The sequence below is a fragment of the Vigna unguiculata genome, chromosome 7 (genome assembly GCF_037176805.1).
Source record: "Vigna unguiculata cultivar grain cowpea cultivar isolate G323 ecotype 2 chromosome 7, ASM3717680v1, whole genome shotgun sequence".
NCBI lineage: Eukaryota > Viridiplantae > Streptophyta > Magnoliopsida > Fabales > Fabaceae > Vigna > Vigna unguiculata.
In genome coordinates this window covers 33,711,321-33,737,925 of record NC_140798.1, presented here as the reverse complement: position 1 = coordinate 33,737,925, position 26,605 = coordinate 33,711,321, and the positions used below count along the sequence as shown (strand labels likewise).

The 26,605-nt window shown below is 29.8% G+C and overlaps 4 protein-coding genes across 6 annotated transcripts; 1 reads left to right on the top strand and 3 right to left on the bottom strand.

Annotated features, from left to right (window-relative positions):
* Positions 1-1,706: 1,706 nt before the first annotated feature.
* Positions 1,707-6,299, bottom strand: LOC114189683 (cyclin-L1-1-like). 2 transcript variants are annotated; one of them, XM_028078319.2, is made up of 9 exons: positions 6,143-6,299; positions 4,484-4,650; positions 4,328-4,409; positions 4,094-4,234; positions 3,682-3,851; positions 2,774-3,044; positions 2,223-2,616; positions 2,094-2,138; positions 1,707-2,014 (listed from the first exon to the last, which is right to left on the bottom strand). In XM_028078319.2, exons 2-9 carry the CDS (start codon positions 4,633-4,635, stop codon positions 1,953-1,955), a joined length of 1,317 nt encoding a protein of 438 aa, XP_027934120.1. In that variant the 5' UTR covers positions 4,636-4,650; positions 6,143-6,299; the 3' UTR covers positions 1,707-1,952. The 2 variants fall into 2 exon arrangements, with proteins under 2 accessions (XP_027934120.1, XP_027934119.1); XM_028078318.2 differs by having other exon boundaries at positions 2,094-2,129.
* Positions 6,300-8,843: 2,544 nt separating this feature from the next.
* On the top strand, positions 8,844-11,411 carry GID1C (alpha/beta-Hydrolases superfamily protein). 2 transcript variants are annotated; one of them, XM_028082019.2, is made up of 3 exons: positions 8,844-9,181; positions 9,386-9,474; positions 9,742-11,411. In XM_028082019.2, exon 3 carries the CDS (start codon positions 9,742-9,744, stop codon positions 10,735-10,737), a length of 996 nt encoding a protein of 331 aa, XP_027937820.2. In that variant the 5' UTR covers positions 8,844-9,181; positions 9,386-9,474; the 3' UTR covers positions 10,738-11,411. The 2 variants fall into 2 exon arrangements, with proteins under 2 accessions (XP_027937820.2, XP_027937819.2); XM_028082018.2 differs by lacking the exon at positions 9,386-9,474 and having other exon boundaries at positions 8,847-9,181.
* A 4,449-nt stretch (positions 11,412-15,860) lies between these two features.
* LOC114192326 (Prefoldin chaperone subunit family protein) lies at positions 15,861-18,281 on the bottom strand. Its single transcript, XM_028082016.2, has one exon. The coding sequence runs from the start codon at positions 18,211-18,213 to the stop codon at positions 16,075-16,077; it is 2,139 nt and encodes a 712-aa protein (XP_027937817.1). The 5' UTR covers positions 18,214-18,281; the 3' UTR covers positions 15,861-16,074.
* Positions 18,282-24,654: 6,373 nt separating this feature from the next.
* LOC114192329 (histidine-containing phosphotransfer protein 1-like) lies at positions 24,655-26,338 on the bottom strand. Its single transcript, XM_028082020.2, has 6 exons — positions 26,142-26,338; positions 25,912-26,042; positions 25,723-25,791; positions 25,070-25,141; positions 24,930-25,002; positions 24,655-24,846 (listed from the first exon to the last, which is right to left on the bottom strand). The coding sequence occupies exons 1-6, from the start codon at positions 26,205-26,207 to the stop codon at positions 24,814-24,816; spliced, it is 444 nt and encodes a 147-aa protein (XP_027937821.1). The 5' UTR covers positions 26,208-26,338; the 3' UTR covers positions 24,655-24,813.
* Positions 26,339-26,605: the final 267 nt, after the last annotated feature.

The window sequence follows — 26,605 nt, the reverse complement described above, 5'->3', positions numbered from 1 at the left end:
GTTGTTTCTTAATAAAAGAAAATACATTTAAATTTTCATAAACTCCATAAATAAAAATTGAAAAACATATATTCTTATATTATAAATTAGAAAACAGAAATTAAAAAAATAAATAAAACTTAGTCTCTCGACTATTTAATTAGGTTTTTTAATCTTTTCTTATTAAATTTCATTGTGTAGTTTACACATTATTTTTTCCTCAATCCTTTCAAATTATCTCCCTTTCTATTTGTTATTATTTTTTATCTCAAATCCTAAGTTAAATTATAGGGTTAAATATGTTTTGGTCCCTTAACTTTCAGTAAATTTTGGAATTAGTCAATTTTAAAACTTTAGACCAATTTAGTCATTCATCTTTCGAAATACGTGGATTCAGTTATTTTAATCAAATTTTGTTAGGTTTATTTGATGTTTCATATGCATTTCAAGATTGATTGTATTTGAGTTGTTTATACTGTTTGACACATTTTTACTTTAATGTTAAGTCAAATATTATTATGAAACGTGCTTGAAATATCAAATAAACTTAACAAAATTTGATTAAAAGAACTAAATCTACATATTTCAAAAGATGAAGAACTAAATTGGTCTAAAATTTCGAAATGGACTAATTTCAAAATTCACTGAAAATTAAGGGACCAAAAACATATTTAACCCTAAATTATATTAACTTTTTCTAAAAACTCTCAACAGTTAGAAAAATGTATATAATAATTTAAATTATTCATTAGAATAAAGTATAATTTAAATAATAAAATATACCTTCCTACACCTTTTTCTATTATCTTTCAAAGAAAACATTAAATATATATAAATAATCTAATATTTTTAAAATGATAATAGCAATCAACTATTGTTATATTTAATAAGACATAATAATTATATTTAAACTACATTCCGTACTTAAATTTGTAAATAGTCTAATATTTTGAAAATAATAAAAGAAACCAAATATTATCATATCTAATAAGACATTAATTACAATTAAACTATATTTTGGACTGGCACTTTAACTGAAATATAGTTTAAAATAATACAATATTTTACCCAATTGTAGTTTGAAGAATGACGGAAGTGAGGCTAAAATGTTCATATCCGTAAACGTTTTTTTACTTAATAAATACTTAAAATTTACTTTTCTGCATAATGTCAACAATGTTTAGGTTAATCTTTCTCACCAGGCGAGTAAGAAAAACAGTGATAATTCCAATCTGAAATGAAATTTAAAATGTTACATTTTGATAAATATGATAATACATTTGAACCAAAATATGTTAATGAAAACAGCTTAAACACCAACTTCAAATGTCATAATATCATAGATAACTTAAACACCAATTTAAAATATCATTTAATCACAGTTAGATTAAAAAAACTATAACTATATCAAAATTCAAAATAGAAATAAATTTTAATTTCACTTAAAATTATTAAGACTAACTATTTCAAAATTCGATTCATGACAGAAGCAAATTCTAATTTTGAAATTATAATTATCTCGGTGGATGCAAGACTGATTGTGACTATAACATAAAAAAATAATCATTAACCCTTCATTTAATACAATTTATTTAAATTTATCTTATTACAAATATTTATATAAATAATTCAAAATATTATAAAAGTAACTTATAAAATTATAAGTATCTACTCATTTTAGCTTATTCCGATAACCAATCCAGTGCATCTTAAGGAATACTTTCAACTTATACAAAAATGATTTAACTCTATTATCTGTTCAACTAGGAGATTTAACTCTATTATCTGTTCAACTACATTGTACATAAGTGTTTACACAATTACATATAACTAAAAGCAATTATACATAGTGTTTACACAAGTACATAAAATAAGTACATATAAAATAAGACGGCAAATGAGCCCTGATCACTGATTACAGGATTAAAGGACGTGAGCCAAACAGTAAATCTTCACGTATCTCCTAAATAACGTCAATGATGTCTATGTCGATCTTTCTCCCTTGACGAGTAAGAAGAACCGTGGTAATCCCGGTCTGTAAAATTTAAATATGTTAAGAAAATTCAATGCTAAATAAAAAACAAATGCAAAACCCCATTAATACATAATTATACCGTGTGATGAATGGCGTTTTGACTTCTCTGAATGTCCTGCACTCACTACAAAAAACTTATTTAACATAAAAACAAAAGAACACGAACACAAGAAATATGTAAAATCACCTAAGAAATATGAAAAATCACCTGAATCCTTTGCTCTCTCCCTAGAACGGTGACCCTCTCGTTCTTTGTCCGAATCCCTTCCTCGATCCCTATCTCTGGATTTTGTTCTGTCCCTGTCCCTATCTCTGTCTCTTTCCCTGTCTCTATCTCGATCCCTATCTCTATCCCTGCGTGTCTCGCCAATGACCTCAGATTTACGGTCAGGCTTGGACTTCAGCATGTGTTCCTCTTTTGCCTCTCCGTCCGTAGCCATGCCTTTCGATTCATCATCAGACCTTTTAGAATCTTTCAGCTTATCAATGGCTACCTTCACCACAGGACCCTTGCCACCCATGGATTCAATGTTAGCTTCTCCTTGGGAAGCTTTTGGCATGGATGTGTCACTATCAGCTGGTGGACTATGTTGTGGAACCTCCTACAAATTGTCAGAGATATAAAATATGTTATGACCATAACAGTATAAACAATTGTCAATAATGCAGGTTTGGACATTTGTCTCAACAGACATCTGATGCTGATATAGTGATATGGCAAATTACAGTGTAAATGTATGTGGATGAAGTGTGTATCACCTTTGGTGTTGATTGAGACTTTGATTCCAATGATTTGTTGGAGAAGGTAAAGTCCCCATCCTTGCAGACGGGTATATATTGGGCCTTTGGAAGGCTATAAAGGTGAGCCAAAACCCTGCAGACTTCATCAATCCCAGATTTCTCCCCGTCAAATGCCTTCCACCATGGTGGGTTCTCAGGAAGGGGTACTTGGAACCTACGAGCAGCAGCATATACAACTCCACAAGCCACCACCTCACTCTTAAATCGAACACACAATGTAGTTCTCAAACTGCACGAAAAAAGTGTCAGCGAACCAGAAAAAAAATAATGTTATAGTATAAAGATGGTGAATAAAAGTCATCACCGAAAATATTGGTGAATTGCAGTCAGGCAAGCGACTAGGAAAGAAACATTTTATTCCACTACCAATTATGCTTGGATTTTGGATTGAATATTTGACATACAACAATTACAAATTCCAGCAGCCTAAGGTATTAATTATACCATTCAAAATACCTGATCATATGACAACAAATGCAACCTGAATGAGTTCAATAGTTAAACAAGAATAACAAATTTTATACCGAATTGCAGACACACTATAGGCATTCCTCTGCCTAGACTCTAGTAATGTACAAATTTCTTAAAACATATGTTCATTTTTATAACAACTACTATTTTCATTTTACCTAAGCAAAAGTAAATCCATTAAACTGCACATTGCATCCAAGTACAATCACCTTAATAAAAAAGGTCCAAACTGGAATCACAGCAAAACACTGCAAAAGCAAACCTTCCAGAGTTGAACGGAACAGAAGACAGTCTAATTCAGGAATCTTGTGGAAGGGAATAAATCACAGAGAATGTATAGACAGGCACAAAAACAAACAAGCAGCAAAATAAAAATAATATCTGCAATTATGTACCTATCATTCGCCAGATTCCAAGCTTCTTGCCTTAATTCTGGAGGTGTTTCAAGGGTAGCAAGATAATTTGATATAAACTTATGAGGATGTTCAACATGACAAATGAACCCCATCTCTTTCAAAATATGTCTTTCTGTTCTGCTCAATTCCATTTTCAAATCAACATATTTCTGTTCATGAGGAAAGAAAACAGAAAACATTAAAACTATGAAATAACTAGAATTGTTGAAATGAATTTCATAGAATGTGTTTGAATCATCGGAAGTAAGTGTGGTTTTGATGCTCAAATGACTTTAAATCATCACAATAAAATGGAATTCCACTTTTCTGCAAGTTCGAGCTTTGAGGATTAGAACAAATAGTATGTATGAGAATTATATGCTAAGAAAAGTAAAAATTAGAAGCTTCTGACCTTGGAATACAAGTCTAAATGTTCCATGGGAAAGTTCTCCCTCCTGCACTCCATCCTGTGAAAAACAATAATTACTTGTCTAGCTTTTCTAGGATTTTCCTCCAGTTTTGAAGCCAACCATACACAGCTTGCAGCAACTTTCTGCAAAGAGACACTATGAGCATAATAATTCATGAAGTAGAAAACAGAGAATATAATATATCACAATATAATATATCACAAGATAATAATGACCTTGACATTGAACCGTGCAAACGACTTCTTGCAATAGAAACGATGAAATAGGACCTGCCCAGTAGCCATGACTGCCTGTGGCCTGTCTAAGAATTAAGGTAACAATATGGAACAAGCATGGAAGAAAAATGAAAATGAACACAATCAAAAGGATACAATCTGAGCAAAATGCCACTTTCTTGGACAAGATCACAGCCATAGATTCTAAGGGTGGTCTCGGTGGCTTCATCTATGCCATCTTTTCTAGAAGGTGAGTTTGCTAACTGCTCGTCTGTGAGGTAGAACGTGTCAATTGCTGTATATATCATCCCTCTTTCTTTATCCTGAGATAAGAACAAGAACAGTTTTTTTCGTGAAATTTCAAAACTCTGCTGCCAAAACTTTAAAGTGAATCAAGAAGCTAACAAGATAGGAACATTACACTATTAGTGATGATTTTTAAATTTAGACTTGTCATTAATCGTGCCCATAGACAATAAGTGATAGGTCTAATATTTAATTTTAAAGAAGTAGCATGCAATAATGAGAACATTATTAACTGCTCATCAAAAACATGTCCATAACTAACAATAATATTCTGAAATCTAATACTCCCCCTATACATCTAATATTCTGAAGTACCGTAGTAATGGATATGTAATTGAAATGTTAACTTTGGACAGCCAGTCCAATTCTGTTTTACTAAAGAAGAAATGTCACTGATAATACCATCCCTAAGACATATAACATAATCGAAAAGCCAAAACCAAAATTATGTTACAGACAATATATCCACAACCCAACTAGATCAAAGAAAGAGCAAGGATTAACTAATTAATTGCCCAACAATACAGTAAGTGTACTAGATTGGCTTTTAAAAGAATATTTTGGCATAAAAAATACTTCTAAATTTTTTAGAAAACAGGGTAGGAATTATGGTTTTTCTTTATTAGTGGGAAAGAAAAATCGAAAAAAATAGAATCTTTGAATATCTCAGGGTTTGGATGGAATTGTATTATGGGAGTAATATTTATATATCCTAATAAAAATTTATATGAAATCTATTTATATGAAATCTATCAAAGTCCATCTCAAGAAACAAGAAACATTGGAATTTGTATATTTTTTAGACTTGTATGGTCGGTAAAAAATCTCAATTGAATGTATTCTTATCCAGAAAAAGTGTTTCAAGATTCTTAGAAATCCTACTCCAATACATCCTTGCGCTTATTTACACTATAAACTTCTGACATTGAGGAACTACATTCGTTATGACTATGTCTTAAGACTGAAGTATGCTACCTTAACAACTCTATTGGCAGCAATTTCGCAGTCGCAGAAATAAGAAAGAAAAAACAAAAATAAAGATCAGTTTTGTTCTCTTGAGCAGCCGAGCATTCATACGCTGAAACCCTTAATACCTCGTTGCAGGCAAATCAAGTGTAAATATTCTAATAAATGAAAAAGAATATTGAAAAAAACGAAGCCAGATTTTATCAATTGGTGGGAGAGGAAACGGTAACACGTAATTTCAATTGAATAATTGTTAATTCCAAATTCAAAGAGCACAGGGGTTCCAATAGGAAAGTTCCACCGGAAGAACATCCATGATTGTTTTGATCCTATGCAGAGTAGCATATAATATTTGCATAATACTACTCAGTCATACCCCCGAAACACCACCCCATTCAAATTGAGTACACTGTGCTAGCATTACTAAGAAACAAAAAGGGGGAAAAGGGAGAACAACAAGAAAATTTAGGTGAGTTTTAAAACAAAGGTTGTGCAGAAGGTGCGTATGAAAGAATGCGAAATGAAAGTAAGAGTAGTAAATACCTTTCGACTCAAAAAAGGATAACAGAACACGCAGCGCGAAACAGGAAACAGCGCAAAGCCAAACACCGCACAGCAAAGACAACGAGAACAGGTAGCGGAGGGAAGGGGACTCGTGAAAACAAAACCTCTGATTCTGTGCTACATTTTCTTATTTTATTTTAGCAGATCCCAATCGGCCCATTAGACTGGACCTAAATCTTATTTATTCTATGCAAGCCCAATCTTATCTTGTTTTCGGTCTGCTTTAGTGAGTCTTAATTAAGTCGATTTCCAATTGTCAATTTTATATTTATTTATGATATTTAAAAGTAATATAACTTATAATTTGATTTAAATAATGATAATAATGATAATAATTTAAAATAAATACATTTCAAACAAAATTTAAAAATCAAAGATGATAATATGTTCATAATAGCAAAATTATATTTATTCAACTAACTTCTAATATGTCTGCAAGGTTTGATCATTATAACTATGCTTGAATATTTATTACTTTTTTAAATTTTAAATAAAAAATAAAGTAGACTTACTGTGAATATCTGATTATATTTTTATTTCAATAAAAATAAAAATAAATTATATGAATAAACCTTGTTTTTCTTCTATTGCATAGGTCGTTGAACCCAAACGAAAGGAAAATAAATAAATTTGTTAATGATGCACACCCAAAGGATAATTTTTGTGACGAGTTAAAATCTATGATCAAAACACTAAACTGTCCAACGATGTAAGAATCGTAAAAATTGGTCTAACATAAGGGAATTAGTAAAGGTTGAAAAAATAATGAAAAAATTAGTTCATGGTAGATTAACTAAAAAGTTCTGTCGAAAAACATTTCAAAACACAGTACAGTGTAAAAAATCACTAAATTATTATTATTTTAAATCTAATCTCATCATTTTCGAAACTTATATTACATCCAAAAATTATTATATAATAAACATCTTATTTCTATCATGTGTATTTGATCGTCGATATTTAAAAAAAAAAAAAATATTTGTTCTTACCTGGATGAATAATCTCCGAAGTAAACTATGACACTCTTCAGAATCGAACTTTTATCTCCTCGTGAAAAGGCTTCGACTATTGAAATAGAACAAATGTTGTATATGAGAAATATTTGATCAAAATTGCATAAGAATTTTATACGAGAATTTAGTGTCTACTTTTTGTGATAGAATACCATATTTATAGGTTCTTTACGTCTCGAAGATAATTAAATATTATGTTCTAAAAATATTATATAATCAAGTCACAATATTATATATATATATATATACATATATATATATATATATATATTAAATAATTAATTATAATATCATAATATTTTGAAATAAATTAATAATAAATATTTTTGATATATTTCATGATATCTTGAATATTTACTATTTTTAAATTTTAAATAAAAACTAAAGTAAACTTACTATGAATGTCAAATTTTAATTTTACTTCAATAAAAATAATTAAAAGTAATAACAAATTATATAAATAAACATATGTTTCCTTCTACTATAAAAGTAGTTGGAACCAAAAGAAAGAAAATAAATAAATTTGTTAATGATGCACACCCAAATGATTGTGGAATAGAAAAAATTAATCTAAACTTATCCTTATCGAAACTTATATTTATAAATTATTATTAATAAACATTTTATTCTTATAATGTGTATTTGATTGTCAATATTTTTAAAAATATATTTGTTGTCACTAAAATGATAAGTTTGGAAGTAAAATATGTGAATTGTAAGAGGCGAACTTTTACCTTATTGTTTAAAGACTTTGAGATCCGAAAAAAAAAAAAAATATATATATATATATATATATATATATATATATATATATTTTACAGATAATCTATTATTATATCAAAATATATTTGAGTTACAGTAGAATTTGTTAATAATTATTATATCATAAGATATTAATTATAAATATTTGATAATATCTTAGGAATATATACAATATTTTTTTAATTATTAAAATGATAAAGTTATGATATTATCTTTATTACGAAAAAGTTAGGAAGGTGAATTGAGTTTGTGAATGTATCGAAATGACTAATTTGACAATAATTTATGAGTGAGATTGTTTTAGTAGAATGCATATGAAAGGATGAAGCACATTATGAGTGAGGAATGGACTAATGAATGATGTGTCATTTTCCTTTGAATCTGGACTTGACCTGGTCGTAGCATAAGTTAAGTTAGCTAATGCGTCATTTTTTGAACGAGGATTTGACCTGGTCATGACCCAAGTGTGTGAGTGTTATGTACTAAAAGGGATTAACTAATATAATTAAAAAGGATTGGGTGGAGAGGGAAAAAATGAAAAGGAAGAAGAAGGAGAAGGAGAAGGAGAAGAAGAAGAAAAAAAGTGAATTATTAATGTGGGTGGAATCTTGATTAGTGGTAGACAGTAGAGTGCAGCATTTAGTAGTTGACACTTGACAGAATTATTATGATGCCAAAATTGTGGAAGTGGAATTCCGAACGCAAACAAACGGGGATGTCTGTCTTCAAGTGCCACGTCACGTTCCAGGAACTGATTCACCCTCTTTTTTGTCTCTCCCCTTCTTTCCATTTTTATCACACATTTCAATTTCACGACCCAAAACAAAAACCAGTAATTGGAGAAAACGATTCGCCACTGGGCCCCACCCAATAGTTCTATTTGGGCCTTCCCCTCCTCCCATTGGCCCTTCCCTCCCTGTATCCCTGTGCCACTTTAGCATTTTCTACAGTGCGCACCGTTTCTTATCCTTCACCATTCCTATTCCTATTCCTCTTTCTCTGCCACTCACCAACTTAACTCTCTACTCAACTCATCACCCTGCAATCCCCACACTCATCATAAATTAACAAACAAACAACCCTTTTTCCTCGATCTCACACAACGCGATTCCCCTGCTTTATGGATTTCCCTCCTCCACGCCTTTTCTGATTCTCAACTCACCAACCGCAAGCGGATCTGTAATCGGAATACAGGATCCTTTCAATGGCTGGGACTAACGAACTCAACGCCAACGATTCTAAGGTACGCGCCTTCTCTCGCTTATCTTTCCGATTCCCTATTTTTCTCATACAATTTCCAATTCTTCAACCGTACGCTCTTTCCTGATGCCAATCTTTCTTCTTTCGCTCCTGATTCATTGTCTTTGTGTTTTCTTTTGTTCTGTTTTTCTTTTTCTGTTTACTGTGTGCTGTGGTTTTTATTTTTTGTATTCTTTTGGATGCACAGCTCTAATAAAATGATAATCACTCTCGTATGGCTGATTATTCGTCATCGCTTTGGTTCTTGAGTTGGACTTGTTTTGGTTTCGTGGAAGAGTAGGTTACGCTTTGTTCTGTTTGTATAATAGTTTCCGGTTTTGGTTGGATCAGTTCCTTGTTTCACCTAACGCGGTTTCACTGCTTAGGGTTTGTCATTCAATGTGCTGATTTGGGGAGTTAGACTCATCAGTTTTCCCAAAATTATGGGGTTTATTGGATTTATTGTCCGTATCTAATTATCCTCAGTTTGAATTATTATTATTATTTTCTTCTTCTTATTATTGTTATTATCTTTTTTTTTAAATGAAAATAAAATTGGTGTAGATGGTGGTTCCACTGAATATGTGGGTTCTGATATCAAATTTCAAGTTGGCATACAATCTTCTTCGTCGTCCGGATGGCACTTTCAACCGGGACTTAGCAGAGTTCCTTGATCGGAAAGTTCCGGCGAATGCGAACCCCGTGGATGGAGTGTTCTCTTTTGATGTCATTGTTGACCGTGAAACCAATCTCCTGACGCGAATTTATCGTCCTGCTGAGGGAGAAGAGCGTCCAGTGAGCATTCTTGAGCTTGAGAAACCTGTGAGCTCTGAGGTTGTTCCTGTCATAATATTCTTCCACGGTGGAAGTTTTGCTCATTCTTCGGCCAATAGTGCCATATACGATACGCTATGCCGTCGTCTGGTGGGTATCTGTAAGGCCGTTGTGGTGTCTGTGAACTATAGGCGTGCACCTGAGAACAGGTATCCCTGTGCTTACGATGATGGGTGGACAGCTGTTAAGTGGGTTAGCTCTAGATCTTGGCTTCAGAGTAGGAAAGATAAGAAAGTTCATATCTACATGGCTGGGGATAGCTCGGGTGGGAACATTGTGCACCATGTTGCCCTCAAAGCTGTGGAGTCCGGAATTGAAGTGTTTGGGAATGTTCTGCTCAACCCATTGTTTGGTGGGCAGGAAAGAACCGAGTCGGAGAAGCGTTTAGATGGGAGATATTTTGTAAGAGTGAAGGATCGAGACTGGTATTGGAGGGCTTTTCTTCCTGAAGGGGAAGATAGAGACCATCCTGCATGTAACCCTTTTGGGCCAAAGGGGCAAAGCCTCGAAGGGACTGTCTTTCCCAAGAGCCTTGTAGTGGTTGCTGGTTTAGACCTTGTTCAGGACTGGCAACTGGGTTATGCCAAAGGACTTGAGAAGGCTGGCCAGGAAGTGAAATTGCTATTCCTGGAGCAAGCAACCATTGGGTTTTACTTGCTGCCAAATAATGAGCACTTCTCTCCTGTTATGGACGAGATAAAATATTTTGTCAGCCCTGACTGTTGATAGGCTTAACTTTTGCTATAATACATTAGTGGACGTTAGAAGATTGTGTAGAAAATAGGTATGCTACTAAACTTTTTTTCTTTTTACCTTTTGGGTTCTTTACTGTAGGACTCTGCTCCCGTGATTAGGTACTTGTATGCTACTAAATGTGTGGTGAGATGGGTGTAATCAGCATATAGCTGTGATGTTTTTCCGAAGCACATAATCAGGAAATTGGGTGCTGCGGATAGGTGAAAGGGTTTTAGGAGAAGGGGAGCTCTGGCCATGTTTATGGGAACCACTAAAGTTGTGATTACCCACTCTGACTTCCAGCCAAAAAGGAGAGGAAGGCGTGTTATTCTATTTCCGGGCGTGACCTTGATGCCAATCGGTGGGGCTTGTCGTTGTCTGGCAAGTGTTATATATAACTAATTTTGGAACTCGGATAGGAAAATATGAATGATATGTTGGTGCTGTTAGGTTATTTGCATCTATGCTATCTTCATATGAGTGTTTGTTTCAAGACTGTTCACTTTTTCTCTATATAGCTAATTTTACATTCCTATGTCTTTGGGTTGTCCTTGTTTGACCATGGACACTCCTTGCAAATGTAAATGGATGTCTTTTCGACGCAATGTTAGGGCTTGTATTATGTTTGCTTCTGTATATATAGACATTTTTCAGTTTTTTTTTTATGCATTATGAGTCAAAATTTCTGCTTCCATGTGCTTTTGTCTGTGAATTTTCCTTTATTAACCATCATACACTAATGTCCGTCTCATATGGTTTCTGCAACTAATTTTCCCTTGACCAGGCAGAATAAATGGTCTTTGTAGCATGTTTGGCCGAGATAAATGTTGAAAATAATAATTAATTAAAACTTTTGTGAAAGAAATTATGAAATTAAAGAATTGTTTTTTAAACTAAACTGAATTTCCATGAGGAGTAATTTTGAAGCATTGATGGCAGAAGATATTATAATTGTCTCTTTTGGAAAGTTAAAGGCCCACAGAAACGTGTTACCACTCGAGTTTTGGTTCTCCTTTCTTTAGAGTACCCCACAGGCCCAGGTTTTCCTTTCGTGACTTTATTATGTACAGAGCAGGCAGTATTAGAATATCGCCCAAGAGGCACTCGTGTGCAGTGCCAATAATTATAATTTTTTCTTATTCTTCGTTTTTGAAAAATTCTTTTTTTAATTTATGTCTCTATATATAAAGAAACAAAATAAATAAAATGCTTATATATACACTAACTGAAATAAATAACATATAAGAGAGATTGTATGATTGAGATACTTAAAGCTAAATTCAAAAGACAGTTGAGTTCTGTTATCTACACTAGCTTTTATAAATTATATTTATTTGTAATTTGCACACTTCTATTTAGAAATTATTGGTTGATGATTGACGAATGTTGTTGGAACAGGACAAACTAATATATAAAATTAATAATTATCAATGTTATTTGTTGTTAATTTACTTTTTACCTGTCATTGAAAATATTGTTTTGAAATTACTTTATTTATTCACTATTGCTGTAAATGTTTTATATTCATAAAAAATTTTAAATAAAAATTCACAAATTTGTCACCCCAATCTAAAATAAAGAAATAGCTAGCATTAAATTATTATAATATATCAAATTTAAGGTAATAGGAAGCATGTGCTTGTTAATAAAAAATAATGTTTTTTTTTTTACAAATTTCAATTCAACTAAGTTGTATTTCATTAATATTTTAAGTCTATGCACTGTACTCGCAAGTTTATAAACAGTTAGCTGATAAATTTGTTTGATTTAAATTGAATTAATTTTTGGTATTTGTTATAAGTACAAGTATAGATTAAATTTAGAAATATTTCAAATTTTGAATTATTAGTTTAAATAGAGTAATTGATTTTTTATATGCAACATTAAATATTTTAAAAAATTCAAAATTCAAATGTAAAATTTATGAAATCATAATATTTAATTTGAAATTTATAATAGTTCAATATATAAGTATTGATACTTTTTACATCAATATTTATAGCGAAAAGATAGATAGAAGAAAAAAGAGTGAGGGGGAAGGGAGATAGAAATGGAGTGCGGAAAGTAGAGGGAGAACAAAGAGAGAAATTGGGAGAGAGGGTAGAAAATAGAATAAATAAATAGTAAGTTAGAAATGTGAGAAAAAAAAAATAGCATGAACATTTCTGAGCTATTGTATTTTTTCAAGTTTACAATTTAAAGTAATAAAATTACTTTCATAATTTAAAATTTTAATTTCTTTAAAAAACTTCTACTTCACCAATACTTTCATTATGAAGTATTTGAAGTTAAGAAAAATATTCTCTTAAAATTCATTACCAAAAAAGAGTAAATAAGAAGCAAAATTCATAATTTTTAATACCCTTAATTCAAAGTAAAAAATACATTTAATTACTCCTGTGTTTTTATAATTATAATTATTCTCTTTTCATCTTTCTGTATCAATTATCTTTTAAATTATAATATTGATACCAATAATCATTTTAAAATTAAAAAAATCATGAATAATTTGGTTAATAAATAACAATTGTTACTATTTGAACCAATCAATCTTGTTCTTTATAAAAAAAGAGAATATATATATATATATATATATATATATATATATAACTGGTTACATAATTAATATAATATATAATATATAATATATATGTTATGTTTATATATATAAAATAAATTATAATAATAAATAATAATATAGATTTATATATTTATAATAATTAATATAATAATATATAATAATAATTATTATTATTAATAACGTATATATAATAAATATATAATATAATAATTATTAATAATATATGTATATAATAATTAATAATAATAATAATATAAAAATATAAATATGTATAATAATTAATAATAACTAGTGTAAACACAGGCGCTATCGCGCCTGTGTGTACACATTTTTTGAATTATATTAAGAATTGATGATATTGTAATGTTATTAATTTAATAAACAAAATAAAAGTATATTTATAAAAAATAAAATAAAATGTAGGAAGAAAATAAGAGAAAAATAACTATTGATGAATAGTAAGAGAAAAAAAGAAAAAAGAGATAAGTAAATAATTTTATAGAAACTTATAAAAATAACCGTTAATTTTTAAAAATTTAATAAATAATTAGATTATAAAGGGTAAAGTTGGAATTATGAAATGTGGACACAAAAGAGGGAATCCCCTTTATATATAGTTATAGATTGTAATGTTATTAATTTAATAAACAAAATAAAAGTATATTTATAAAAAATAAAATAAAATGTACGAAGAAAATAAGAGAAAAATAACTATTGATGAATAGTAAGAGAAAAAAAGAAAAAAGAGATAAGTAAATAATTTTATAAAAACTTATAAAAATAACCGTTAATTTTTAAAAATTTAATAAATAATTAAATTATAAAGGGTAAAGTTGGAATTATGAAATGTGGACACAAAAGAGGGAATCCCTTTATATATAGTTATAGATTAAAACATTGTTAAGTTTTAATATTTTTAACTTCTTCGATAATCATTTTATTTTATTTTTACCAATATTTTGATAATTTTTAAATTCTATCTACTAAAAAAATTTAATTTATCAGTCAAAACATTAATTAACTTTCACAGAATTTATTTTAAAATCAACTCACTTTGTTATCTGAATTTATTAAAAGCGGAAATCCATCTTCTGAATAGAAAACAAAACAATTGAGTTTCACTTTTTTTTGTTTAAATTGAAGAAGAGAGAAAGTCTTAAAAAAACAATAATTAAAAAATTAGTTTCGAAAATATTTTCTTAGAAATAGATTTACTTTAAAAAAATAATTATATAAAAAGTAATTATTTAAAAGAATAATGAAGGAATAAAAAAAGGTAAAAGCATTTTGTATTTTAATTTCTGTTGCAAGTAAACATCATTTATTTCATGATGTAGGTGAAGAACAGTCACAATCAATTAGGACACTTACAAGTTAGTACACTTAAAAGAAATTATAACATTAGTGCACAATAGTTTTTTACTTAATAATAATTATTCAACATAAAATTTTCTTTTAAATGTTTTCAAATGTATAAATTTAAAAAATAATTAAAAGTATTTCATATAATTTAAATTAATGAATTATGAAAAATAAACATAATTAAAATATTTATAAATATAATATTTGTTTTATAAATAACTACTCAAAAAGAAAAAAAAATTCTCTTATAAAGAATACTTTCCTAAATGATGTCCATATTATATAATAATTTTAATAACAGTATTTTTGATTAAAAATAAATTTTTAAATTATATAAACAAGAAGCTGAATATTGACTTAGAAATGTTATTTTTACACATTTACACATACTTAAAAGGAAATTCCTGAATTTTTACGTGACAATGAAACACATTGCTAAACGGCGGATTAAGTATATTTTTAGTTCTTAAACTTCGGTCAAAAATTAAAATTTGTAAATTAATATAGTCTTTTTAATCTAATTAGATTGACTGTTTTCAATATGTGGAATGTGTTTCATGTTAATATTGAAGTTGTTTACGTCGTTTAACACATTCTCAACTCAATATTTACTGAGAAATACGTTTGAAGCCTAAGAAAAAAGTTAACAAAATTGATTTTCAACATGTGAAATGTATTTCATATTAATATTAAAGTTATTTACGCCGTTTAACACATTCTACACTCAATATTTATTGAGAAATGCGTTCGAAACCTAAAAGAAAGTTAACAAAATTGGGTTAAAAGAACTATACTCATTCATTTTTAAAGTTTAGGACCAAAATTTATCAAAGTTTTGACCAAAGACGAATTCTAATTTTGAATTAAAGTTCAAGACTAAAAACATACTTAACCCTTAGTTTAACTATCGAGTTGATACAGTTTTTTTTTCTTAAAAATAAGTAGACAAATTAAGCTACAAAAATAATACTGTAATTTATTCTCCACATGTCACAAAACTTAATTACAGTTCCCAAATGTTTTGAAAATATAATATCTTGTGCTTAGCAATTATAGAAACACAATAAACGAAAACAAATATTATAATTTGTGCTTGTGTTCTTAAGTAAAGCCATAATTACAAACACAGAAGTTAAGAAATTATATTAAGCACAAAAAACACATGCAAAAATTAACAAAATATTTTGCTTAGTTAATCCAAAACACGTACACCATTTACGTGCCAAGAACATTACAGCAAACAAAATATTGTACTATATAATAAGGATCAAATTTTATAAAGATCAAGACATACATATTCTGCTAAGTAAAGAAGGGCATCTTGATCATATTAAAAAAAAGTAAGATATAAAGTTACTCATCTAAAAAGTTAATAGGATAGGGATTCAACGTCCTCTAGCAACATAAGCAACTAAGGCAGCAGCAAAAATTGTAGTTGCAGAAGATAACACAGTCCACATGTTCTTACTTTTGTGTGCCTCCACCACAGACTTGTTCAATGAAACCACTTTCTGCTTCATTTCATCCAGCATCTCCTCTTTGCTTTCAAATGCCTTCTTTATCTTTTCAACTTCCTCAACAGCTATTTCTTCCATTTCTTCAACATTCTTACCATTCGCCACCACTTCCTCTTCAATACCCTTCTGTTGAGAAACGAGTGTAGCGGTATGCTTCAACAGTGCAAGGGCCTTGTTCCAATTTTTGCACCAAACATCAACCTTACCACTCAATTCCTCAACTTCCTTTCTTGCTTCCAAAAGCTTACTCTGCAATGCATCATTTTCCTTTCTCAAAACACTCACATTGCCCTCTAGCTTCTTTTCATTCTCAACCAGCTTATCCCTATCATTTCTCAATTGTCCCAAATCAGCTTCTCTCTTCACAACCGTTTCCTTCAATTTTGAAATTAGCAGCTCCAACTTCTCCACTCTCTTCCTCTCCTCATCAAAACCTTTCTTCATGTTTCCCTTCTCAACCCTCTCTTTCTCCACAGCATTTCTATAACTCTCAACTTCTGAAAGCAACTGCTTGTTTTCCGTTTCAAACTTCGTGTAAGACTTCTTCAAGTCACTGATTTTTTCTCTCAACTGAACAATTTCACTTTCCAGATTAACCTTCACCTCCTCTATTTCACCTTTGACTCTAACAGCTGCATCAACCTCACGCTGCTTATCCTCCGACTCCTTCTTGTGAGACTCCTTCAATTCACTGATTTTTTGTCGCAACTGAACAATTTCACTTTCCAGATTAACCTTCACCTCCTCTATTTCACCTTTGACTCTAACAGCTGCATCAACCTCATGCTGCTTATCCTCCAACTCCTCATTGTAAGACTTCCTCAATTCATTGATTTTTTGTCTCAACTCAACAATTTCACTTTCCAGATTAACCTTCACCTGCTCTATTTCACCTTTGACTCTAAAGGCTGCATCAATCTCATGCTGCTTATCCTCCAACTCCTTCATGTAAGACTCCTGCAATTCATTGATTTTTTCTCTCAATCCAACGATTTCACTTTCCAGATTAACCTTCGCCTCCTCTATTTCACCTTTGACTCTAACAGTTTCATCAACCTTATGCTGCTTATCCTCCAACTCCTTCATAGCCACATTCAAACTCTTACGAACACCGGCATTCTCCTCTGTCAACATCTCAACGACCTTTTCAATCTCCTTCTTCTCCTGGTGCAACGAAATGTTCTCCTTCTTCATCTCCTCCACCCTCTGCGTCGCAAGACCAAGTTTATTGCCCACACCATCAAGTCTGACACGCGTGCTCTCCTCTTGCATCTTCAAACACTCGTTGACTCGTGTCAACTCCTCTTCAAGACCACCGATTTTCTGCTTCTGATTTTCGCTTACCTTCAAAAACTCATCCTTCTCCCTTCTCACCGCTTCAATCTCCTCCTTCAACGTTTCAACAGCCAAAAGCGACTCTCGAGAGCTCTTCAGCGCCGAATCTCGTTCCGTTTTCAACTCCGCAACGTCTCTCTGTTTCTGCGACAACAGTTTTTCACCTTCCACCCTACTCTTCTCCGCTTCTCCTCTAAGCTTCACCTCCCTCTCTACATTCTCCCCCAAAACCTTCGTCTGGTAGACGAGTCTGTCTCTCTCTTTCACGAGAACACCGGTCTCGTTCCGGAACCGCACAGCGAGGCTTTCCAGTTGACGATTGAGACCTTCAACCTCGCGGTCCTTCTCTCCGAGGAGCATATCGAAGCAGAGGTTCATCTCCTTGACCTGACTGTCCACGAAAACCGAAGCGACGACGTTTTCGATGTGGAAGGCAGCGAGAATGTCGTTGTAGGAGACGGCGGAGCGGCGTATCTCTGACTGGAGAGAGTCAATCTGCTGGCGGCGCTCAGTGGTCTCCTTGAGAAGTTTGCCATTGAGGTTTCTAAGGCTCTGAATCTGTTGCAGAGAGGAATCATCGGTTAGGGTAGCCATTGGAATGGTTTGTGCTTCGATTTGTGAGTGTTTAGGGTCTTGAGAATTAGATGAGTGCGACACTTTCTTTTTGGCCATATTGAGAGGTTGAAGAAAAGGGGTTATCTAGGGTTTTTGTCTCGTTATCTTGTTACGGCACAGGATGTGGTGTTAGGAAGGATATATATAGTGTGGTTTCAAACAATACCACAGAATGCGAGGTAGAGGGATAGTGTGTGTTTGTCTGTTGGCTTTTCGAATTCAAATTTTGGGCCACAACCCACCCCACCATCTCTAACCGCTTCTTCTATCCCTTCGCTCTCCACACTTTTCTTTTCACAAAATTAAAATAAAAAAAATTCAAAAATAATAACTAATTTATTTATTTCTATATATTTGTTATGGTGTAGAAATAAAATATTGTAATGTAAAAAATCTTATAGGTACACTATTTCATTAAAGTGCTTCGAGAGAACTTTTAAACTACAGTTGAAAAGAAATGTTAGTTTTTTTAATTAAGTGTCATTGAGAAGCAATATTCATCCTCCGTATTAATTAGCAACTAATCAATTGATTAGGCCTTTGTGATAATCATGATTGGTGCAACATCAAAGTTTTGGGATTTGGAAGGGACTTGAGAGATGAATAAATTTAGAAATTAGAAAGGTAAGCATTGATCGATTGTTAATGTTGGGATAAATTTGAACTCTAAAAAACCATTATTTTAGATAAAAAAATTTATTGTATTCATTAAATTTATATTAAAGATCCTTAAATATCATATAGAAAGGTCTTCGGTCTTGCTATATTTTAGGAATAAATATTACTCTTTCCATTTTTTTAATCAATAAACCTTATTAGCCTTAATACAATATTTATAACATTTTCTTGTTTATCATTTTTAAAATTTTACGATATATGTAAACTTATTAAAAGTAAGTGAATAGTAGATATAGTATCTTAAACTTTAAAAATCACTCTTAAATATAAACAAAAAAATTTCAAAAGTTTAACGGTTAATAAATAAAGAACGAAGGAGTAATCTCTAAGCTTTTAAAATAGGATTTTGCTAATCAGTATTTTTAGACACTGGTTAAGGATAGTTAATATATACCGAATTCTACAAAAGTACATAATTAAATGTGATATTAACTAAAATTTGACCTAACAACTAATAATGCAATTTTATTTTAATTAAAAGATTAAAATGTCCATAAATGTTGTACATGTGTGTTTAATATTTTATTTAATACTCATCAATAAAAATTAAAAAACAATTAAATAATTAAATAAATATATTTTAATGTTGTTAAAAATTAAATATAATTAAACATAAGAAAATTTAAATTAATAGAAAAATCAGAAAAAAATAATGTTGAACATCTAAAATTATCAAAAAATTACTGTATAAAAATTAAAAGGGTATTTTTGTCTTTAAAAAATTTGTAATATGCATTTATACTCTTTTAATTAATATATTTAATTATTTTAGTTTTAAATGTAAAAATAATAGTACCAATATACATTAATGATTTCTTAACCAGTGTCCTTAAGACAATGGTTAATATTCTCCTTTAAAATATATTTAAATCTTATTTATTGTAATAAATGTTTTAAAATACATATAGTTGAGATCAAACGTGTTCATATTGAGATGGTCAATAGAAGAATGTAGGAGTCTCCAACTATCTCTTTCAACAAATCCTTTTCTCTTCTTATTAGTTTTATATCTAAACTAATTTAGAATTTGGTTTATCCTAATCTGAATTTTAAAAATAAACACATGTTTTTGTGCATACTTAAAATAATAATAAAAAAACAAATAGTTGAGGTATAAGGAAATAATTCACATTTTTTATTGGTTGTTGGATATCGGGAAATCACTGACTAATACCAACGTAAGCACGTGGATAGGCATGTGGATGTTGAACATATTTTCAAGACACTTTTCACCATACCTATTGAATTATTGTTTATAAAAAAAAAAAAAAACCGTAATGTGATAAATAAAATAATTATTTTTTTTAAATGAGAGATACAAAATGATTAACCATCTAAAAAAAATTGAGAAATGGATTTTACAAAAAAATTATAAAATTATGATTACTCTCTATATTCATTTTTATCCATGTTGTAAGATTATTTGACATGAAGTATAAATTATTTGTTTCTAATAAAATTGTAACACTCTGACTTTCTCTTTCATTATTCTTTTCTTTCTTTTAACAAATGTTTTTGTATAGCTCGTCTATCTTAAAATCTGATCGTAATTCATCGTAGATTTATGATGAATTTTAACTAATTTTATTTTTAAATAGACTAATGACTAGACTATTTATTATTTAATTTTTCTTATAATTTTGGTATCAATTACATTTTTAAACAGCTAAGTTTCTACTCATTTTAAAGATTTTTTATTTTTTATTTTTTCTTATAATTTTGGCATTAATCTTAGTGGACAAAAGTGATTATCCTGAAGCTTAAACTGATACTGAATTTTGGTTGTTTTCATATTTTGATTTAGGTCTTTAGATCTTTAGTAAGTTCGTGTCCAAGTTAAAATCTTCTCTGCTAAAAAAAAAATAGGTAAGTGAAACTATTTTGGTTTTTAATATATCTTAGGATGAATAATATGAATGTGAATACGATGATCACAAGGTTTTGTTTCTATGCAAGGATGATGTTTTGTTTAAATTGATTGTTATTTTAGTTTAGGGTTAACAAATTATTATTTTAGAGTATTTTGAAGTTGAGAAGTTTATTTTGTGGACTATTATTTTAGTTATTAAATTGCATTAATTCCTATAGTTTTTTCTTGTGTTAATTTGAGTCTATTGTGAATGAAATATATAATGGTTAAGGTTGAATTGAAATGAGTGAAAGATGATGTTTGAATAAATTTTAAATTTGTATTGGTCATTTTGAATTGTTTGAAAACTATATTTGGTAAAGTGGATTTGAATAAAACATCTGAAACTTATTTGCATTGGTGCACATGTTTAGTTTTTTCTTATATTTTCACTTAAATGAAAATGGAATAGAACATAAATTTCATCCTTACTCTTAGCATATTTTCACTTTGAGCGAGAATATAGTTCAAAATCAACTTTGTTTTAAATCCAATTTTCACTTGAGCAAATGATTTTTTGGTCAACTCAACTTTTAATTCAATTAGATTTTTCTCTTGTTAGAAAATCTTCACTTAAGCAAGTTTATTTTCTTTAAGCTAATTTTTTTTCTAGTCTTTTTCTCTTCTTATTTGAATGCTTTTTTTTCTTCAATAAATGAAAAATGAATATTAGTTTATTTATTTAAGTGAGTCATGTTATATGGATCTGATTATTGAGAATGATGAAACTTTCATGAATTTGTAGTCAGATATCTCATATTAAATGTAAATTGTTTTTTAATTAAGCATTGAGAATGATTGTATGAATTTGCGGTCACATAGATCGCATTGCTCCTAATTATCTAAGTCACATAAGATAAAATATTAAGTAGTGATAAGTTAAAGTGAGAATTTTTATGCAATGTATGACATTGATTGTAGTAAACTTACCATGATTGATTGTTCTTGGATTCGTTTGTAAATCCAAGATTTAGGATCATATGTGATAATACCTTATAGTACATATATTTAATCTTTAAAAATGTGTGATATGATATTTTAATTGTTGAATATCTTGATGAATAGATCCATGTGTGACCTATATTATTGGTTTTTTGATTTAAGGTGATGTTTGAAAGAATTTGAATTGTTTTGATTTGTTAATTAAATGTGTCTATTTATATATACTTTCTTATGATAGAAAATTAGTTTTAGTAATTTATCCTTTATATGTTGTGTGACTTGCAATGGTTTTATTATGTACACTAGTAAGTGCTAGAACAATATCTAATTAGAATAGATATTTTATTATGAATTTATGACTTATTTCTTGTAAATATTTTTATTTATGTATATTTTTTGTAGGTTTAAGATGTATTTTTAACTACTATATATTTTATTAAGGTCCTCTATTAAATCATTTTACATATATATTTTATTAAGGTCCTCTATTAAATCATTGCACATGTGTTGTTACATTTTATGAAGAAAAATAGTTGTGTAATTTACTATTTTACCATTTCTATCCGATGAAGTACAATAAGTGTACGTATAAATTATTTAAAGATGTTATACATGTTAACAATACAACTGATAAAAGAGCAATTAATATGATATTAAACTTCGGTAGAAACTGAAGAAGACGAAAACTTCTTTTTTTTTTTGTTGAAGAAACTAAGAAATTACAACTGAAATTTCCATTACAAAGATGCTAATGTAACAATAAGAAATGTTTATGAATAGGTTTTTGTTAAAATTATTACTCAACTGAATCAAAATAACTTAAATCAGATTAAATTTGTGTTATTTTTACACTAAATTTTAAGGAACTAACACAAGCTAATATAATTAACAATGAATTGATTTAGCGTAAATAAATCAATATTTACAAATAGAAATAATTTTACAATTTACTTGGTTCTTATAATTGCATTATGACACAACTTTCTGACGATCATATTATGTACGCATTTTATAAAACATCGAAATAAATGAAATAAAATAAGAAATGTAATTCATACAAAAGTTAAGGGTACGCAATTTTTTTAGACAAGTTTTATAAATAATGAATCAAAAGGTTAAATATGTTTTTATATGAAATTGTAATTTATTTTGATTTGAAACTTTAATATATTTTTATCTCAAACTCAAAAAATAATAAATATAATCATTCTAATTCAATTTACTTAAAAAAATTTTAAAATGTCAAACACATCTTAAAATAAAGTTTGAGTTGTTTGTATACGTTCCAAGATCTCAACCTAGAATATTATTTAACAAGTCAAAGAAAAAAAAACAATATTAAATCAAAAAATTATATCTCATTTATAAAATTTAAGAATCAAAATATATCAAAATTTTAAAAAGAAATTCGAATCACTCATACATGTAAGTTCATAAACTAAAAACCCTAAATCAAAATATCCGGTAAACATATATAATTAATTTATTGGATTAATGTTGAATTGATACTTGTTGAGGTCTAGTTCAAATAGGTGATAAAAGTCTTAAATGACACCTGAATCCATTTGTTAACATCCTGGAACAATCTAACACTTAGATTAAAAGAGGTTAGAGATGTAATTTTGTTCACATCTACACTAACCTAAAACTTATACTCTAAGAGAGCTTAATTGCTGACTCTACTTGTAGTTTGTTATTTGTTAATGATTCTAAAGACGCCCACGTTTAAACTTGTTCACAACACGTGCTTCTTATAACGTTAATTAGAATAACAATAACTATGTTGCACTCTCCTTGTTCTTTTACATACATGCATGCACACCTTATCGAAGAGATGTGATATGATGCGATATGAAGAAAAAGTAAAATATAGAGCAAATAACTTCAAACGGAATCAACCCAGCTGGAACCTAATAGTCAAATAACTTTGCAATTAGATAAGAACAAAACTTCTCATACCAACGTTTTGGATCTTTCCCATAACTCCTTAAACAATTCATAACACCATTTTTAATCTTTATAGATTCCTTATCAGAATAACATTACCAACTTCTCAATTTGTTAATCTAGAAAATTGAACCTCACGACATGCTGTGGAAATCCGACTAAATACATGGAATAGCACTAAATTGTTAATGGGTGTCCGTCAGTGGCCTGATATCGGATGGAACAGAAAGTTTGCTAGAATAAACTGTAACTTGGCTCTGATACCATGTTAGAAGTGGACTTTAAACCTAACTCAACTTCATAAATCGACTTGTAAGATGAGGTTTGTACCTCACTTATATATTAAGAATTGGCCTTATCTCTAGTCGACTGTGAAACTTCTAACAAAATTCAAATAAATTACTTTTATAACATAAGATAAGTGTGTGGGTATAAAAAAATTTGATATTTATTGTTAAAAAGTAAACTTTAAGTGTAACTCAATTCTACAAAATTGATTATTAAGATACAATTTACATCTAATTATATATATATATATATATATATATATATTATGAAATTGTCTTATTTTTAATCGATGAAAAAATAACATTTATTAATAAATATATGGTCTTCGGTGACTAAAGTGAGAAAAAAATGGTGAGCTACTCTGTCATTAGTGATTATTACAGCTATTTTAGCTTGGTTTTGGATCTTGTCTGCAAATGACGTGCTGACCAGGAGACATCTCACGTATCTGAAACAAGTTGACCTTCCAAAATACACCAATGCATTCAATGTACCTCATTTCAGACCAAACAACATTGAATAATCCTAACTACAAATTTTGCACACACCAACCACCACCTTCCATTTCTAAACAACAAATTCTTACATACTCATTGTATTTAAAATATTCTCAATGTTACTCTCAAAGATTTCTCAATTCAGAGTAATTTTTCACTGTGTTTGAGGGATTCACATTATCAGAACTCATTTCATTTGCCCCTGCATTAGAATTTGCATGTTATAGTTGCCAAAAATTTTGGACTAAATATTGCTCAAATGATATATTTCAAGACCATGATCCACTTGACAAAATCATACACAAAGTGAAAAATACAACATAGAAGTGGGTCTGTTTCGTTTGCAGATTAGACATGATTTGTGCCAAATTCCAATTGTCTCTGCCTCGTCTCACACTACCCACCAGCAGCCAAAATCTGTTGCTCCATCTACAATCACACAATCCAAAGATAAAACTATAAATTTTAACGCTTCTCAGGATTTTATAGAGTTTCAAGCTTTATGGGCTTACCCTGAAGAGAGTTTCAAGCTTGTTTTTCACCAAGGAGTACTCGTGTGTCACTTGTTGCAAGTTTTTAAGACACCTGAACACCAGGATTTTATTTCGTGTTAGTGAAGTGTATTTTGATATGGAATTGTGAAGAACCTTACCCTTCAACGTTTTGCTCCTCGCAAGAGTTTCGGAAGGAAATGCAGACTCTGTGAACTCTCTGTGCTCCAATGCTGCATTTCCAACAACTTCATCAAATTTATGATACTTGTATGAACACCAAATTGTGAGGTAAGACAAATGGAACTGTATCATCCAGAAAAGGCTCTAACAAAGATGAGGAACATGCCACTATGCTACATGTTTTCGCCAAAAGTAACATAATTAAATATATTTTTAATCCTAAAATTTGACGCGAAATCGAAATTAAGATTTGTTTGAAATTTTAATACATTATAATCTCTTAACTTTAAAAGTATATAAATATAGTATTTTTATCTAATTATATTAAAAAAAAATTTACATGTCAAAACGTGTTTTAAAATAATATTTTTGAATTGATTATACTGTTCAAATATTTTCCAGATCAAACGTCAGTTGAACACCATTTAACAAATTTAAAACATTTAAAGTCATTAAATTTAAAGTTATTAAATTTAAAAGACTATATCCATTAATTTTTAAAATTTTTATTTTGAAACAAAAATGAATCAAAATTCTAATACAAGAGACGGCATGTGGATTCAACTTGGAGCAACTTAAGAAATCAAAGACAAGATTACGAACATAGTTTGTTTTTGAGAAAAAATTGTACCTGGAGCTGCTACCCTTCAACTGGTGAACATGAGCATCCAACTTTTTAAAATCAATGGTAGGCTGGGCTCTGTTTGAGGCAAATGAATGAACATTATGGAAGAGTGGAGTTAGGAAAGAGGTTCCGAAAGAGACACGATTCCTTGGTCTAAAAATGCATAACAAAACATGAAAATTGCAGTGCCCTTACAGTGTTTTTGTGAGCTCATTAAGAAGCCTCTCCGCGTCTTCAAAAAACAGAGTCACCACTTCAACCACAAAATCTGGGTTACTTTCATCTTGAAGTTGCTGAAGCTGGTTAAATTGCTCATCCAAAAAACCCTGTTTCAAGAAAACAAACATAACAAAGCAAACCAGAAATCAGAAAACCCAACAAGGGATAGAAAATATATTATTCTCCACTTATTAAGCCAATTATACCTCATGAAATAGGGAAGCAGTGTAATCAACAAGTTGCTTCTGCAGCTGCTGAACTAGACCATCCATTGTTAAACTCTCAAACTCTAACCTCTCACTCACTATTTTAGGTACTCATTTCTTCTTCTGCTGCCTAGTTTATATATATAATATATAGTGTGGTTTTTATTTTATACTTGAGATGAGACAAGTATCATGTGTGTTTTATATAATAATAATTGTATTAATTTTTAATGTGGTAACAGTTTTCAAAGCCAGTCACTTATAGTGTTCCTGTTCATTGCTTCCGCATGAACCTATCATTTATGGCCACCTTCACCTCTAATACTTTAAATTAAAAAGGATCAATAGATCTAATCTAAAACTAACGCCACGTACCATTCATGTTTCTTTCTTTTTCATTCGGTAATTATTGCTCCCTCTTTTTATTTTTTTCAGCATATTGCTGGATATTACCTCCATCTTTA